At 40.1% G+C, this 19,440-nt stretch overlaps 1 protein-coding gene across 1 annotated transcript in view; it reads left to right on the forward strand.

The window, feature by feature from the left end:
* The first annotated feature begins 1,468 nt into the window (after window positions 1-1,468).
* LOC133608882 (trans-1,2-dihydrobenzene-1,2-diol dehydrogenase-like) overlaps window positions 1,469-19,440 on the forward strand; it is a 31,207-nt gene continuing 13,235 nt past the window's right edge. Inside the window, exons 1-3 of the mRNA XM_061964493.1 lie at window positions 1,469-1,644; window positions 14,333-14,444; window positions 14,543-14,706. Coding sequence (XP_061820477.1) covers window positions 1,555-1,644; window positions 14,333-14,444; window positions 14,543-14,706 — 366 coding nt within the window. The 5' untranslated portion in view covers window positions 1,469-1,554. The remainder of the gene's footprint in view (window positions 1,645-14,332; window positions 14,445-14,542; window positions 14,707-19,440) is intronic.

Consider the following 19,440-nt stretch of genomic DNA (forward strand, 5'->3'; position numbering starts at 1 on the left):
GGTGTGTTTTTCGCGTTGTGTTGTGCATTACAAACTCAAACACGTTTCGTGCTGACATAGAAGCTCGCTTATCTCACACCATAGTTAGCTTTTACGACGGTAGGTCGTGAATACAAACCCCGGCCGAGTCATACCAAAGACAATAAAAATGGGACCCATTGCCTCCCTTCTTGGCACTCAGCATCAAGGGTTGGAATTGGGGGTTAAATCACCTAAATTGATTCCCGGGCGCGGCCACCGCTGCTGCTCACTGCTCCCCTCACCTCCCAGGGGGTGAGGGTAATGGGTCAAATGCACAGGATAATCTCACCATAACCTAGTGCGTGTGTGACAATCCTTGGTACTTTAACTTTAACTTTAACTTTAACTTTAACTTTAATACCGAAGCATGCTGATGTCTTACTACTATAGTAAGAGTTCCTCAGTGTTTGCTCTTACAATAACAATGTCCCTACAGCTTGGTTATCATACAGGTTACGGGAAGTAAATGAAGTATTGGTGACGGTTTTTGAATGCATCTTTAAAGTGATTTAGAGGTAGAATAGATTGTTAGCCACATAGAACCAGCTGATTTTGACATGTTAGACTGAAAAAAACGCACAAAAAAATGTTGCCCTCTTGTCTCTTGTAATGATTGTGAACGATAGGCAAAATTCCCAAAAAAAGTTCAGTTCCCCTCTAAAGGCACATACACACACTCTGGTGAAACATCTCAACTCATCACACATTTACTTCCCCCAGTAATTAATTATATTTATCATAGATTAAGATGACATTCGTCACCACATGTTCTGTTATTTGGTTTATGCTTTGAATAGTGTCATTTTTTTTTAGTTAATGTATCATTTTCATTATATTTTCCACATATTTTATAGGAAATTGTCAGAAAAAAACTTTTTTCCTAAGTGCTTTATTTTCATTTCTTCCACACAATTAAACAGGATATTCATGTTATTTTGTTGACCATGTTGCCTTATGAGCAGTACAAAATATAAGGAACATGTCAGTATGATGCAGCGCAAAATCCCACCATGACAATAAAACCTTGTGAATGATTGTTTTTTTGCAAATGCAGGATTGTTGTGTCATTTGGGTCTCATTGTAGTGTGACTGGCGAAAACATTCCTGTTAAATGACTTCTGTTTTTTGGATGTTGAAACAGATGAGTGTGTCACATTTACACATGCAATAACGTCTCCTGCTTTACATTACTCTTTAACCCAATTGATGTTTACCTTATTTGTAGTGTAGACCATCCCGTATTTGAGGTTATTCTACATTTACACAAGGAGTTATATAGACAACATACGCCGCCTTAAAATGTGCATGTTTATAGCTCTAATGATTACACTGCCCTTAAGTTCTTTTTTTTTAAACCACAAGAGGACAAAAAAACATTTCAAAATGGGAGGGTTGAAACTTGACACGCCATCTAGATATAGCTATGTCATTGGGTGATGGGCAGAAATAACCTGAATTTCCAGTCGAACATTATTGGACCAGCAAAGTAGTGTTTTAATCTGCTGCTCTTTGTGCCAAAGGATCTTTGTAGACATGTCAACCAGATGGGGAATCTGTAGCGCAGGCAAGATCAGCCATGACTTCATGGTGGCTATGAAAACTCTTCCACCTGAAGATCACCAGGTATTTTCACTACAAGATGCTTAGACATGCATGCCTATGCAATTAAATGGGAACTGCACTTTTGGGGGGAATTTTGCCTATCATTGTAATCATTATGAGATACAAGAACATGTTTGTAAAGTAATGGGAGCAATCAATTCTACCTCTAAATCACTTTAAAAATGCATTAAAAAAACATCAACCATACTTCATTTACGTTCCGGAACCCAACCAAGCTGTAGCGACATTGTTGTTGTAAGAGTGAACACTAAGGAACTCTTTTTCTAGCGTAATAACACATTGGAGTGCTTCGGTATTAGCCGTAAAAGCTAACTACGGCAAGAGATAAGCGTCTACATCAGCACGAAACACGTTTGAGTTTGTAATGCACTACACTGATACAACACCAATCTGTACTGACTGAAAAACATGAACAATCATATTACAGAATCTGTAAAGTATCGCACATTTCATCTTTTGTTTGTACACAACTAGCCAGACAGTGCATGACGTGCTGCATGTACCATGATCAATATTAAAGTGTGACTCACTCGATGGACAGTCTGTTTGGTCCAGCTGGCCGCGGATGTTTTTTCTGGTTTATTTGGGGTAAGTACTTCATTTAAGTCGAAATAGCATGTAGTCAAGTTACACTATTTTTGGACAAATGAAAATTCACAACCTTATCTTTTTGAAGCTGAATAAACTGAGGATGAACTGCTGCCACTACAAAGAAAAAGGGAAACGTTGGAGCAGACGAAGAGTTTTTCTGCCCCAATGTTTCCCCTTCTTCTTTGTGGTGGCATCTAGAAGCAGCAGTTCATCCTCAGTTTATTCAGCTTCAAAAAGATAAGGTTGTGAATCTTTATTTCTCCAAAAATAGTCGTCTACGTTGTCTGTTACCAAGTCTGCCATGATTAGAAGACACACAAGCGTTTTGTTTCTGGAAGTCGGAACACACATTTTTTGCTGGAAGTCGGACGTTCGCTGCTGCTAAGGAAACGGAAATCATTGCGCAGAAGAAGTCAGTCATTTTGATTAAAATGATCAAATCACGGTAAATATTGTACATATTACATATTGTTATGAAAGTGTCTGTTACTACATTATATATAGACTTGCAGTGTGTATACAAAACGTTGATGAAGGGTTTTGAAGTTGTTTTAGAGGGCTTTGAAGGCTACAACAGTGACTCCAAGCGGTTTTTTTTAGTTAATATGATAGTATATATCTGTATCATGAATCAATTTAAGTGGACCCCGACTTAAACAAGTTGAAAAACGTATTCGGGTGTTACCATTTAGTGGTCAATTGTACGGAATATGTACTTCACTGTGCAACCTACTAATAAAAGTCTCAATCAATCAATCAATCAATTTTATCATCTTTAAAATCCTAATAAAAAAAAAGAGACATGTGTGTTATTGTCCATCATAATGATTGTAAACGATAGGCAAAATTCCAAAAAGTGAAGTATCCATTGCTGCAAAATGTCTAGGTTTTTCTGATGGTTGTGAAGCTCTGTTTTGGTCTCACAGAGAAGTGTTCAAATGTTTATACACATTTAAGTATATACATTTTTTAACATTCTAGCCTGAAATCTGAAATATGTGTGATGTATAGATTTGTCAAATAAATGTCATTTTGTGGAACTTTTCAGTAGTGTTTTCTCGAGTAAAGAATCGTATTTTGTAACTGGAGTTTAAATGTATGCCTTGCTGCACATGAACCGCATCACCTCTCCTTGTCAATCCTGTAAAGCAGGTCATTCAATTGAGACAAGAAACTCATATAAAATGCCAAATAAATAGATGCATTTACAAACTAATATAAAGTGTTTTATAATTGTGTATATTTAGCATAGAACTGGGATGTCAAACATGCTGCATTTTTTATTTAAAGAAACTCCTGTCGCAATAGCAATTCTGTTAGGCAAGGAAATAGTTTATAACGGGGCAAACAAGTATACCAAGCAAGAGGTACACGGTAAAGCGTAAACCAAACATGAGTAAAATAAACAATTGGTAACCCCACTTAAAATGCTGCATGTGACACTGCACAGTGAGGGTTGGACTCCGCCAAGGCTGCCCTTTGTCACCGATTCTGTTCATAACTTTTATGGAAATAATTTGTAGGCGCAGTCAAGGCGTTGAGGGGATCCGGTTTGGTGGCTGCAAGATTAGGTCTCTGCTTTTTGCAGATGATGTGATCCTGTTGGCTTCATCTGGCCAGGATCTTCAGCTCTCACTGGATCGGTTCGCAGCCGGGTATGAAGCGACTGGGATAAGAATCAGCACCTTCAAAGTCCGAGTCCATGATTCTCGCCCGGAAAAGGGTGGAGTGCCATTGCCGGATTGGGGAAGAGATCTTGCCCCATGTGGAAGAGTTCAAGTACCTCGGAGTCTTGTTCACGGGTGAGGGAAGAGTGGATCGTGAAATTGACAGGCAGATCGGTGCGGCGTCTTCATTAATGCAGACGCTGTATCGATCCGTTGTGCTGAAGAAGGAGCTGAGCCGGAAGGCAAAGCTCTTAATTTACCGGTGGATCTCTGTTCCCATTCTCACCTATGGTCATGAGGTTTGGGTTATGACCGAGAGGACGAAATCACGGGTACAAGCGGCCGAAATTAGTTTCCTCCGCAGGGTGGTGGGGTTCTCCTTTAGAGATAGTGTGAGAAGCTCTGCCATCCGGGAGGAGCTCAAAGTAAAGCCGCTGCTCCTCCACATCGAGAGGAGCCAAATGAGGGGGTTCAGGCATCTGGTCAGGATGCCACCTGAACGCCTCCCTTGGGAGGTGTTTAGGGCACGTCCGACCGGTAGGAGGCCACGGGAAAGACCCAGGACACGTTGGGAAGACTATGTTCCCGGCTGGCCTGGGAACGCCTCGGGATCTCCGGGAGGAGCTGGATGAAGTGGCTGGGGAGAGGGAAGTCTGGGCTTCTCTGCTTAGGCTGCTGCCCCCGTGACCCGACCTCGGATACTTACTTACTTACTTAGGCCTTTAAATTCCCTAAGGAACATAGGCCACTGATGAAACTCCTCCATCCCCTTCGGTCTTGTGCCCTCCGCTCCAGTTGTTGCCATGACAGCCCTTGCGCTTTCATCTCCTGCTCTGTGGTTCTTCTCCAGGTGGCTCTAGGCCTTTCCTCCTCCTGATTTGTGTTTCTATTGTGTCTTGTCTAGTGAGGTCCCACAGGTTGGCATTGGAGATGGTGTTAGGCCAGTAGATACCTAGGAGGCGACGAAGGCAGTGGTTGAAGAATGTCTGTATTTTGTTGAGTATGTTGGCGGTGATATTCCAGGTTTCTGAACTGTAGAGTAAGGTGGATTTGACGGTTGAGTTGAAGATTTGCAGTTTGGTCTTGAGTGATATGTTTTTTGCTTTACAGATTTGATTTAGGATAGTGAATATGGTCCTTGCTTTTCCAATTCTGGCACTGACATCCTCCTCCGTTCCTCCGTCCACAGCAATAATGCTTCCTAGTTATGTAAAGGTGGCAACCTCGTCTAACTGATTATGATCCATGTTTATTGGGGAGTTGTTCTTGTTGTTAAAACGCATTAACTTAGTTTTTGATGTGTTGATTTTGAGTCCAAGCGAAGCAGCTGTTGTTTCCAGTTTGCATGATTTCTCCTGCATATGTTGGTGTGTGTGTGTGCTAGGAGTGCTAAATCATCAGCAAAAGCCAGGTCTTCCAACTGCTCAGTCAGGCACCACTGTACACCGGTTCGGTTATTGCTTGTTGTTTGTGTCATGGTCCAGTCTATACAGAGGATGAACAGGAAGGGCGAGAGCATAGCATCCCTGCCGCACCCCAGTCAGGACCTCGAAGGGCTCTGACGGGCAGCCTTCATGGAGGACACGACACTGCATCCCTCGGTAGGTGTTCTTGATAAGGTTAATCAACTTTGGGGGAATGCCATTGTGAGCCTTCACTCTCCACAGCATCTCCTGATCCACACTGTCAAAAGCCTTTTCAAAATCAATGAAGTTGACATAGACAGGAGAGTTCCATTCAATTGACTGCTCAATGATAATCCTGAGTGTGGCTATTTGATCTGCACAGGATCGATTGTTCCTGAAACCAGCTTGGTTTTCCCTCCGTTTCCCATCGACTGCCTTTTGGATTCTCTCCAGTAGGATGCGGTTGAGTACCTTCCCTGGCGATGAAAGCAGCATTATGCCTCTGTAGTTCTTGCACTCCCTAAGGTCTCCTTTCTTGGGAATCTTGACAATGATGCCATCTCTCCAGGCTGATGGGACATTTTCTTCCTCCCAGATGGTTTGCATGAGTTGGTAGAGCATGCTGTTGGAGGTTTCGATGTCTGCTTTTAGGGCTTCAACTGGGATCTCATCCGGCCCCTCTGACTTGCCTCCTCTCAGGGCCCTGATGGCCTTCTTGATTTCTGTCTTGGTGAGAGGGTTGCAGTTTATTCCCAACAGGTCTGTGGCTGGTGGGATCTCTGCTGTCAGTTGGGGGGTTTGTCTATTGAGCAGTTCTCTAAAGTGTTCTGTCCATCTCTTTAGTTGGTCCTCCTTGGTTGTGAGTAGTGTACCCTGTGTGTTTTTAATGTGTGATTGTGACTGTTGAAACTTGCCAATGAGTTTTTTTGTAGTTATGTAAAGTTATTTGAGATTGTTTTTCCCTGCTGCCTCCTCTGCCTGTTGTGCCAAATCCTCAATGAACTTCTTTTTGTCCTTTCTGACACTTTTCTTCACTTCTTTGTTTGCTGCTTCATATTCTTTCTGTGCTGTGGCCTTTGTTGCTCTCTCTCATTTAGTACCTCCTTTTTTGCCCTTCTCTCACCTACTTTCTTGAACATTTCCATGGAAACCCACAGTTTGTTATTTCCCTTACTTCTCCCAATCACTTCTTGACATGTCTCTTTCCATATTGTTTTCAGACTATTCCATTTATCCTCCACTGATGTAGGAGTTTCTTGCAGACCTTGTAGTACTTGGAACCGGTTGTGTAGTGTGACTTTGTACAGTTCTTGAAATTGCTGAATGTTGAATTTGACTCTTCCTTCTCTATGTGTTGTGTGTTTTAATTTCAGCTGGATTTTTGCTGTAAGTAGGTGATGGTCTGATCCAGTGTCAGCTCCCCTTTTCACTCTGACATCCAGCAATGAGCGTTTAAACTTTTGGCTAATGCAGATGTGGTCGATCTGGTTTTCTGTTGCATGGTCAGCAGACACCCAGGCTGCTTTATGCACATCCTTGTGTTGGAAAATTGTCCCACCAATGACCAAGCTGTTGTCTGCACAAACTGCTGCAAATCTTTCTCCGTTTTCATTATGGTTCCTAGTCCTTGTCTTCCCATGTTCAATTCATAGCCATTGTTGTTTCCTCCTAACTTTGCGTTCATGTCTCCCATCAGAATCATGATGTCCTTTCCTTTTTTGGTCTCAAGTATGTGATATAGTTGGTTGTAGAAATTATCCTTGATTTCATCATCTGCGTCGTTAGTGGGAGCGTAGCATTGTACTACGTGGAGGTTTATTTTCTTGTGTGTAGTTTGGAATTTGGCTGTGATAATCCTCGAATTGACGGGTTCCCAGCTGATGAGGGCCTTCTGTGCCTCTGTGGAGAGCATGAACGCAACTCCCTCCTTGTGTGATGCTAAATCTTCTGGGTGTCCAGAGTACAGTATGGATTCGCCGCTCGCCAACTTGACCTGCCCTGACTGGAGCCATCCGGTTTCACACAGACCAAGGAGAGATAGTCTGTACCTCCTCATCTCCTCCGCGATTACTGCCGTCTTTCCGGCTGCATACATAGTTCTCACGTTCCATGTAGCAATATTGGTGGGTCATCTAGGGTTCAGAAGCTTCGGACGCACTGTCTCCTTGTGGTTTTCCATATACACCGTCATTTGCTCTTTAGTGCGGTGCTCTGAAGAGGCTTCCTTTCCAAGATGTTGGGGTTTAAAGTTTTTCATCAATGTTTCTGTAGCATAAGATATTTTTTACAGGTTTGGGTTGCTAGCCCAAAGCCCAACCTTCCACCAGTACTGGCTTCCGGAGTTTTTCGGTTTGTTAGTCCCTTTCCCCTAACCTATTGTCCTCCAGGCAATGGATTACAGTCTCATACCACGTGAGACCAGACTGGTTTTGGGTCGTGTACAAGCTGCCCCGGCACGTCAAGCCCAACCAACTCCTGTTACTGTGTAATGAAAAGCTGCATTTAAGGCGAGCATTTCATACCAGCAGCGCAAGGCAGAACCTTGGATAAGCGTAAGAAAATGGATGAATGGATGGACACTGAACATTGATATAGTTCTGCGAAAATTAGTGTCTTCTGTGCAAGTTTAAAGAGAGTGAACAGTGGAAATGAAAAATGAGGTAGTTACATGGAAGCGTTTTTATTCATGCTTTATTTTGTTTTTTGTTTAATCCTAGATGTGCTGTGACTTAAAAGTTTAATTGTGTCAAGTAATGGTGGTGACGAACCCCAAGATGCAGAGATGGCAGGCTTGGTACAGGAAAACATGATTTAATGTCCAAAAATTAAGGCAAAACACAAACCAGGAACAGGCAAACTGGAAACAGCAAACAGTCCACAGCATACAGCGACAGCGACAATACTCCAGCACTGACTGGAGGGCAAAGCAGGTCTAAATAGCAGCTGACTGATTGACACAAGGTGTGGCCAGGTGCCAATAAGCCACAGCTGAGGGGAAACAGCGGTCAGGGAGACAAACAGGAAACTGAACCAAAATAAGAGCGCTGACAGGAAATAAAAACAAACACAGAGGAAGAACCAAAACATAACTAATTTGTCAGTGACAAACCTGACAATTGCTTTGTAGATACACTGACATTGAATCTAAGTTCATTGTGTTTTATGGTGTTTTTGAAACTGCACCATTTTTTCCTCAAAATTCTTAACTAACTTGAAGAAGTGTTATGTCAAGAGGATTATTTGTAATATGTACATTTTCAGAATGTGCTTGTTCTATTTTGGTCAGAAAGTAAAACAAAGAAAACAATCTGAAGTTGTCGTAGTTGTGTTTTTAAGTTATGTCATGATTTTACTTGTCCGGCCCACTTGGGTATAGATTTTCCTCCATGCGACCCCTGAGCTATAGTGAGTTTGACACCCCTGGCATAGGAGAAGCGGACGAAAGTTTATTACCGTATTTTCCGCACTATAAGGCGCACCTAAAAACCACAATTTTTCTCAAAAGCTGACAGTGCGCCTTATAACCCGGTGCGCTTTATTACGATTCATTTTCATAAAGTTTCGATCTCGCAACTTCGGTAAACAGCCGCCATCTTTTTTCCCGGTAGAACAGGAAGCGCTTCTTCTTCTACGCAAGCAACCGCCAAGGAAAGCACCCGCCCCCATAGAACAGGAAGCGCTTCTTCTTCTACTGTAAGCAACCACCCGCCCCCGGAAGAAGAAGAAAAAACGCGCGGATATCACCGTACGTTTCATTTCCTGTTTACATCTGTAAAGACCACAAAATGGCTCCTACTAAGCGATCCGGTTCATAAAAAGACGCAATCTCTCCATCCGCACACGGATTACTACCGTATTTCACAGCAACTGATATTCCTGTGAACCGCACTGTGGAACGGGAGCACGTACGGTGAATATTCGCACCACAGGGAATGAGAAGTCATCCTTCACTGTGGTTCTAGCTTGCCATGCTAACTTCCACCCATGGTGATATTCAAAAGGAAGACCTTGCCAAAAGAGACCTTTCCAGCCGGCGTCATCATAAAAGCTAACTCGAAGGGATGGATGGATGAAGAAAAGATGAGCGAGTGGTTAAGGGAAGTTTACGCGAAGAGGCCGGGTGGCTTTTTTCACACAGCTCCGAAGGCGAACACACCTTCACTAAGACGGGCAGACAGCGCCGGACGACATACGCCAACATCTGCCAGTGGATCGTAAATGCCTGGGCAGATATTTCGGTCACAACTGTGGTCCGAGCTTTCCGGAAGGCAGGATTCACAGAACTGCTGGACAACAGTGACACTGACTCCGGTGACTTCGACGAGACGGAACCGGCCATTTTGGATCCCGTATTCGCCCAACTTTTCAATTCGGACACCGAAGACGAAGAATTCGAAGGATTTACGAATGAAGAATAACTTCAGAAGGTGAGCGCTATGTTTATTTTGTGTGTTGTGACATTAACGTTCGAGCAACATTATGTTGCTATTGTTCTACACCATTTTGAATTTTACTATGTTTGTGATTGCACATTTGCGTACATTTTGGGACAGAGTTGTTAGAACGCTGGTTTTCAATATATTATTAAAGTTTGACTGAACTATCTGACTGTTTTTTTGACATTCCCTTTAGCGCAGCGTAGGCGCGGCTTATAATCCGGGGCGGCTTATTGGTGGACAAAGTTATGAAATATGTAATTCATTGAAGGTGCGGCTAATAATCCGGTGCGCCTTATAGTGCGGAAAATACGGTACTGTTGTGGTCCGACGGATAAATTGAACCAAGAGCCTTGCAGATTTTGTCTCCGGAACTGTCTAAGCACACACGGACCTGTACGGTGAAACTGTGAATGGCTCATTAAATAAATTATCGAAATGAATCTATTCTCACTATACAAATGTACAATGAAATTAAAAGCAGCTCCTTTTCTGGTGCAGACATGCAATAGAAAACAAAATAACAGAAATAAAAAATACATAAAAATAGTGAAAATGGATAAAGAAGGGAATGAGGAATAACAGTATGGCTGCGTGGTTTATTCACATTCCGTAATAAATATAAATATTTCACAGGGTTTGGACTGTAGCTTCTTCTGGCTCTCAACAGAGGCACTTCCCCTCCATCTCCCGTATTTGTCCTGCTTTGCGTCTTTGTCTTCCTGTCCTTGTCTTGTCTCAACTTTTTAAGAGCCTCTCTTTTGCACTGTTTTCCGAAATCTAAAATATGGAATTGATAAACTGATCTTTCAAGACAATTGACGAAATCTTCTCGACGAGAATCCAGGTTCGGGGCAACCTGCCTGTCCTGATGGAACGTTTTCTGCTGGATACATTCGGGACTTTTGGGAGAAGTGGAGCGTTGTGTGCTTGGCGATTGTTTCTGTCGCATTCATTGACAATTTCTATCTAGTTGGAATAGTGATAACTGGTCATATGATGATTGGATTCAGAATTGCTCTGGTCTATTAACAAATTCGGAAGACAATGGTAGCCATTCAAGGAGCCCAATGGCTGCCTTCTGTGATGGATGGGATGGGCAGAGCTGTGGGCACTCAGACTTTGGCAATTTCTGAATGGAATCGCAAATTGGATAATATTTTGGAGAAGCTTTCCGCTCTGCAAAACAAAATTATGATCAACCTGATAGTCAGAATGGACAAATAGAGCAGACAAAATATAGGAATGTGTTTGCTCGCCCTAACTAAAACATCACTACAATTTGACTCCCTCTGCATTGGCCTTGGCAGAGTTATGCAGTAAACAACCCAGTGTGACCATTGCAGTGAATGATGCCATGAATCCCTTCCTCCTTCTTCAAAGACACCTGGGTTGTTGCCGAACACAGCGACTTCCAATCTTATGGACAAACACACACCCATGGACTACTACTACACAGATATGCACACATACACTCCAACCCCATCCCATGCCTTCGCTACTTCACCCCCCGCAGTATGATAGACTACGAAGCAGTGCCTTGATGGCTCCGCTTCAGCGGGATGCCCCCCGTTGCAAGTCTCAAGTTTAGCTTAGTTTGGTAGCTTCTTTTATTTTCTTTCTTCTCCCCCCATGTTTACCTTGGCTTCCTACCTCTTTACCCATCACGCTTCCTGTTCTGTATACCCCTGTAATTGACTATTGTATGTCTGTTCTTGGACGGGTTGTACGGAAAAGTAATTTCGTTGTACTTTTTAAGTGCAATGGCAATGAAGTTTTATTCTATTTTAGGTCAGTGCATGTGAGAGTCATTATAATTACAATGGTATTTATATGTTATTTATAGGTATTTATAATAATTATAAATATGATAATCAAATAAAAAAATTTCTGTAGTTATTCTAAAAAACTCATGTTCACTGCAGAGACCATAAACATTTGGGTGTAAAAAATGCTCTACCTCGGTAACAAAATTAACAAAATTAAACAACCTTGGACCTACTTGTCCGGGGAAATTACAACAAATAGGTATTGTTAATAGAGTGTGGTTCTACAACATAATAAAACTTATATAGTAAAACTATACTGCATATGGAAGATTGGCAATGGTATTTTGCATTATTGCTGCGATTATTTTATGATTTATTGTACTACAGAACAGCGGAAGGGGCTGTTTGCAACCTTGACGCAAATGCCTAGAGGGCGCTAACTTTCGGAGTGTTGTCAGCATTATACCCTGCCCTTCTCTGGCTTTTGGTACGTGATGACGTAACACGCCTGTATGTAACACACACACGCGTATGAGGGGTATGATGGCACTACTGACTTTTTTCTCTCTCACACACTACTGAAAAACTCTCATTCACACTACTGAAATGTTTTTGTCTCACACACACTATTGAAACACTCTCATAAGCACTACTGATTTTTCTCTCTCTCACACACTACTGAAACACTCTCACACGCACTACTGCAAACCTCACACACACACACCTGAAATTATTTTTCAGTTGTGCGTGTGAAAGGATTTCAGTAGTGTGTGTGAGAGAAAAACATTTCATTAGTGTGTGTGAGACAATTTCAGTAGTGCGTTGAGAGAAAATAATTTGGTCGCATCTGTAAAAGGATTTCAGTTGTGTGTGAAAGGTTTTCATTAGTGCATGTGAGAGACGGAAGGCTGCAGCCCCCCTGTTGTCGCATTCATAGTGTTCTTATATTTTCCGCTGAAGCCATCAAGTTATGAAGCAGAGCTGCTGCCTTGGTTAGGCTACTTGTCGGCAGTTAGGCAAACATTTTGTTCACAAACAACTTGGCTGAAAAGGGCCAGGTATTATTGGTGAACGGAACAGGGAGGCCTTCCGTTTTACTTTCGGTTTAACCGGAAAGCAAATCTTCTCACACACACTACTGAAAAGCTCTAACACACACAACTGAAATCCTTTTACACACGCAACTGATTTTTTTCTCTCTCATACGCACTACTGAAAACCTTTCACACACATAACTGAAATCCTTTTACACACGCAACTGAAATGTATTTCTCTTACACGCACTACTGAAAAGCTCTCACACACTCAACTGAAATTGTTTTCTCTAACACACACTACTGAAAACCTTTCACACACACAACGGAAATCCTTTTACACACACACAACTGAATTTGTTTCTCTCACTCGTACTACTGAAAACCTTTCACACACACAACTGAAATCCTTTTACGCACGCAACTGAATTTTTTTTCTCTCACACACACAACTGAAATCCTTTCACACACACAACTGAAATCCTTTCACACACACAACTGAAATCCTTTTATAGACGCAACTGACATTTTTTTGTATCTTACACGCAGTACTGAAATCCTTTCACGCACACACACAATTGAAATTTTCTCACACACTACTGAAGTGTTTTTCTCTCTCACACACTACTGACATATTTTCTCTCACACACACTACTGAAATCCTTCCACACGCACAACTGAAAAATAATTACTACTGAAAACCTTTCACACACATAACTGAAATCCTTTTACACACGCAACTGAAATGTATTTCTCTTACACGCACTACTGAAAAGCTCTCACACACACAACTGAAATTGTTTACTCTAACACACACTACTGAAAACCTTTCACACACACAACTGAAATCCTTTTACACACACACAACTGAATTTTTTTCTCTCACACACACAACTGAAATCCTTTCACACACACAACTGAAATCCTTTTATAGACGCAACTGACATTTTTTTGTATCTTACACGCAGTACTGAAATCCTTTCACGGACACACACAACTGAAATTTCCTCACACACTACTGAAATGTTTTTCTCTCTCTACACTACTGAAATGTTTTTCTCTCACACACACTACTGAAATCTTTTCACACACACAACTGAAATTTTCTCACACACTACTGAAATGTTTTTCTCCGTCACACACTACTGAAATGTTTTTCTCTCACACACACTACTGAAATCCTTTCACACGCACAACTGAAAAATAATTTCAGGTGTGTGTGTGAGGTTTTCAGTAGTGTGAATGAGAGTGTTTCAGTAGTGCGTGTGAGAGAAAAACGTTTCAGTTGTTTATATGAGAGCATAAGGTAAAAGTAAGAGGTAATTCTGAATAATGTCCCTAACGGCTCCTCATACACACACATCCACTAATGATAGCAATTTAGCAAAGGTGAGTTACCATCGTTATTCAATTCTATTGTATTCTGTTCTATAATGACTGAAAAATGCTTGTTGCTTCTCTCGGACTGCTTTTTTGTATGTGTACGAGTGGACAAGACAGCGGTGATTGGTGGACAAACCTCAAGGCCAGCCAAATTCCTCGTACCGATGAGCAATTTCTATTTAAAATTACTAGTAATTGTAAAGACCATAGACATTTTGAAAAAACATACATGTTTTTTTAAACCAATAATGGTAACAAGCTTGCTGGTGGTGTTCTTGTTATATTTTTTGTTTAAAAAAAAATTTGAGCAAGTTGCAAACAGCCTCTTTAATCAGTTAAGCAAGTAAGTTTGGACTTTTTTTATATGGATTTTAAAATACTTTTTCAAATTATGTTTCACAGGCTGTGGCTGTAGCAGCCCGCCGACTGGATGATGCAAAGCAGTTTGCAAAAACGCACAGCATCCCTCGAGCATATGGAACCTACGAAGAGCTGGCCAAGGATCCCAATATTGGTCAGTGTTTATATCAGGCCTATCGGTGTCTATTTAGTGTGATCTCCTTTGGTAGTTTTTTTTTTTACAGCTAGTTTTTTTTGTGTGTCTGTGTGCAGATGTGATATACATTGGCACCATCCAGACCAACCACCTGAGCTCCTGTTTGCTCTTCTTGAATGCCAAGAAGCCTGTCTTGTGTGAGAAGTCTCTGGCCATGACCACCAAGGAGGTTAAGGAGATCCTGGCCTGTGCCAAGAAGAACAATGTCTTTCTCATGGAGGTAATTACCAACACAGAAACTCCCATTGAAAGAAAGGGAACTATATTTATTTTGTTCCCCGGTCAAACTGTTGCCATCATTTAACCTTTATTAAAACCCTTGTGCAACCTTAAGATTGAATGTGAAAATTCAGCGATTTTGAATAAAAAATAATCTAAAACTGGTGAAGTTAAATGGAAAATAACTTTATAGCATAATCACTGGATACAATTTAATTTTTTATTTATTTTTTTTAAAATGTTTTTTCTTTCCATGATGGCACATGAGGCCCCGCCTCACCTGCCTCCCCTGACTGCACGTCACTGGCTTCACGCCATGTCCAGTCTGGTTCGCTTGCATTCCGGGAAAGCAACTCACAGTAATTTGTGTCGCCATAGTCGAAGTCATGATATTTACTTTATTTAACGTTTAGTAAGTGACTGTTTTGAGCCGTTTATTTTATCCACACCCTTGCCATGCTGGCAGAAGGTTGACTTGTTTACCATAATATCTCTTTATTAATGTGCAATATCAATAAAAAGTTTTTGCCAACATTTTTTTTTTCTGCTATTAGTCCGTGTCACTAAAGATCGTTTATTGAGAAAGGATGCTCTACAGCACAGAGATTTACAGCACACATGATGTCCTAAACAAAGTGTATTTGCAGTTATGTTCTTTTTGTCACTTAAAAAAAATACAGAGGACGCAACTTCGGTGTCCTCAATAGTAGCAATTGTCTTTATGCAAACATACCATGCACACTCACACATTTGGAGCTAACATTTTTTTAGAGTATGCAACATTATTGGCATTAATTTGTCATTAAGCATCAGTCATGTTTCCCTCTTCCACAGTAAGAAATATGTAGGAGCTGAGAGGCTTCGGATTGGTGGAATATTAAAATTCTCTAAATATTCATATTTACACTTGGCGAGAGATTTAGTGCTCACATTTAGATTTAGATTTCACATTTAGATTTAGATGTAACATTTAGGTTCAGATTTAACATTAAGATTTTAAATGTAAGATTTAGATTTAACATTTATATTTATATTTACCATTTAGCGCTCACATTTAGATGTAAGATTGAGATTCAAGACTTAGATTTAAGTCTTAGATTTAGGATTTAGATTTAACATACTGGTTTATATTTAACATTTAGATTCAGATTTTACATGTATATTTAATGTTTAGGTGTATATTTAACATTTAGATTTAGATCAGATTTGAGGATGTCGTTGTGGTTTGTGCAGCCCTTTGAGACATTTGTGATTAAGGGCTGTATAAAAAAATATTTGATTGATTTAACGTTTTAATTAAATTTTAGATTTAAGGTTTAGATTGAACATTTAGATGAAACATTTAGAGATAACATATGGAGTCAACATTTAATTTAAACTTTAATGTGATGAAAATATTCTAAATGTTAGAAAAGTGTGTTAAATGTGATACAAGTGTGTTGAATGCGAGAAAAGTGAGCTCAACGTGAGAAATACTGTATATCCGCTAAACAAATGTCACTGGACTTTTACATTCGGCACACTATAATACTTTTGTAATGTCAATAAATGTATTGTGTAATAGATTTAAACGGGTAGCAAAACACTACAAGTTATACATAGGATGAGCAATCTACATCAAACTACCTTACTATGCTAAGAATTTGGAAATAATTAGTTTTTGGCCGTAAAACGTTCCAAATTATATCACAGTCAGACAAATAACAAATAATACAACACAATAAAATATTGTCATGTTACTCAACAATACATACTGATGTTGCTTTGTTTAAAATAAGAATGGAGCATATGATGTTTGAAAATGTAATTTAGCTTGGACTTAAAGGAGAACTGCACTTTTTTGGGGGAATTCTGTCCATCATTCGGACACATTTGTTTTTCTTTTTTTATGCATTCTAAATCATCTAGCAAAAGTCAGCTAATAATGGAGCCAACGGGAGTCACTCTATTCCGCATATAAAGCGTTCTAAAATAAACACCCCAAAACCTCAATCAACGTTTTATAAACACACTGTCAGTATATATGTAATGTAATAGCAGGCACATTAAAATTAATAAAATAATACAATTAAATTAGTTTCACAGACGCATCACAATGTTTGCTTTTCCTTCAACAACAACACGACTACTCACGGCATACTTTGTGAGAGCCAACAAATGGGACAAATGATGATCCAGAACCTTATATTTTTGAGCCTGAATATAGGGAGGATGAGCAATATGTTTTAGAAGCTGAATGCTTAACAGATCCAGCTTAGGTGAAACGCTAAGCATGAGGTAGCACTAATGCTAAGTGCTGAACAAGATATACAAACTACGAACATAATAAAACAATCTCTTACTGTACAATGTCTGTTTTCAGTGGGAGGCCAACTGATGAAATGTTCATATCTTCTCGTTTAGATGAAGAATTCATCATAATCTTCACAAAGGGCAAACGAGCCTCTTTTCATGTCTTTCTCACCATCTCCGGGTGTAAGTTAGCTGTCAAACTTCTTGGTTCATGGCCACAGCCTTCTACTATCCAGGTGAGCGGCATGATTTATAACCTAGACAAGCGGTAGAAAATGGATGGATAGAAGGCAATTTAGAGGCAGCAGCAGGTTGTCACCGGCTCAACATGTCAATATAGCAGCATAAGCTAGTTCGCTCTCTGTGATCAATGCCCCGCTTGAAATTGTCTGCGTTAGCATGTATAATAACAATATACCTGGTTAATATTTAAGTCACGAGATGCAAATGGAATCTTGTTGACGGTTTTTGGATGGTTATTTAGAGGGCATTGAATAGAGGAGCTTCCATTGTTAGCTGACTTTTGCTGACATTTATTTACAATTTAGAATGTACAAAAAAGGAAAACATATGTGTTCTTGGCTTACATAAGGATTTTGAATGATAGGCAGAATTCCAACAAAATTGCAGTTCCCATCTGAAGGAAACTGCTTGTTGCAAATGCAAATTTACACAATACTGCCTTCCGCTGTCCAAAATAATAAATGCACCTCGTCGTGGATTTCAAATTTAACTTTATTCATTTATTTCAGGCAATGACACAGAAAAAGTACAAGGCAGACAACATATAATAATATTAACTTAAAAACTGGTCTTATATATATTATTATTACATTTAACAAAACAAAAACAGAACAAGGGCTTTCAAAAATATCAAGAGAACCAACAATTATGGCAGTAATCATGTATAGTTGCAGATTACAGTTTTTCGCCATTTGTTTACACACAATTTGACTAACTGTGTCTCTTTTTTCAAAAGATATACACACTTTTCCAAACACTACATTCAATTTTCTTAATTCCTAGGTTATTTGCAAAATGACGCACTTCGGTCAAAACATATGCCCATTCCTCAAAATAAAGCAAGCATTTGTAAAAATGCAGTTTTATTGTCATCTCACTCACACAGACTTCAAATGATAAGACACGATTGGAGTGAGTTACCCAGAACAGTGATAAATACAAAAGACATTTGAAAAAACCCTATTTTACTATAAGAAATCACATGTTTGGGGCTGTGGAGGTTGCCCTCCCGTGGGTTCCCCTGATCAGGACAGATCCTCTCGTAAGCCCGGAAGTCAGGTTTGAGAATCGTTTTATTTGCGCACACGCCACGACAGCACACTGTTCTGAGACTTTTCAGTCTTTGTTTACAGTCTTTCTCTCAGCGTGTCTCTCTCTCGCTCCAACTCCAACCACGTGTCTCGGTCCGGCTGCTGCTAATAAGGGCGACAGGTGATTAGATCAGTTGTTCTCAAATGGGGGTACGCGTACCCCTGGGGGTACTTGAAGGTATGCCAAGGGGTACGTGAGATTTTTTTTAAATATTCTAAAAATAGCAACACTTCAATAATCCTTTATAAATATATTTATTGAATAATATTTCAACAAAATATTAATGTAAGTTCATAAACTCAGTGAAGCACAAGCTCAGATTTCTCACTAAAATGTCTGTCAAAAATAACTGTGTAAAGAAATGCAACAATGCAATATTCAGTGTTGACAGCTAGATTTTTTGTGGACATGTTCCATAAATATTGATGTTAAAGATGTCTTTTTTTGTGAAGAAATGTTTAGAATTAAGTTCATGAATCCGGATGGATCTCTATTACAATCCCCAAAGAGGGCATTTTAAGTTGATGATTACTTCTATGTGTAGAAATCTTTATTTATAATTGAATCACTTGTTTATTTTTCAACAAGTTTTTAGTTATTTGTATATCTTTTTTTCCAAATAGTTCAATAAAGACCACTACAAATGAGCAATATTTTGCACTGTTATACAAATTAATAAATCAGAAACTGATGACATAGTGCTGTATTTTACTTCTTTACCTCTTTTTTTTTCAACCAAAAATGCTTTGCTCTGATTAGGGTGTACTTGAATTAAAACAATGTTCACAGGGGGTACATCACTGAAAAAAGTTTGAGAACCACTGGATTAGATAACCAGCCCCAGCTGGGCAATCCACTCACCTGCCGCTGGCTTCGAGGCCGGTCCTTACACACCACGCTCCGCGGCAGGCCCGCAGACCACGCCCCCCTCCACAGGGGCATTTTGCCCGACCCTTTTTAGCATATGTGACGAATAATTTCGGTAACTTGACAAAATATATTGGCAAATCCATAGCATTCGTCATTGATTACTTTAAAGTGGGCCTATACGTAAGGACCTAAAGAGAAAGTCAAAATATCCTGTCATCTTTTCAAGAACTGCTCAACA

Source organism: Nerophis lumbriciformis, linkage group LG06, assembly GCF_033978685.3.
Source record: "Nerophis lumbriciformis linkage group LG06, RoL_Nlum_v2.1, whole genome shotgun sequence".
Classification (NCBI taxonomy): domain Eukaryota; kingdom Metazoa; phylum Chordata; class Actinopteri; order Syngnathiformes; family Syngnathidae; genus Nerophis; species Nerophis lumbriciformis.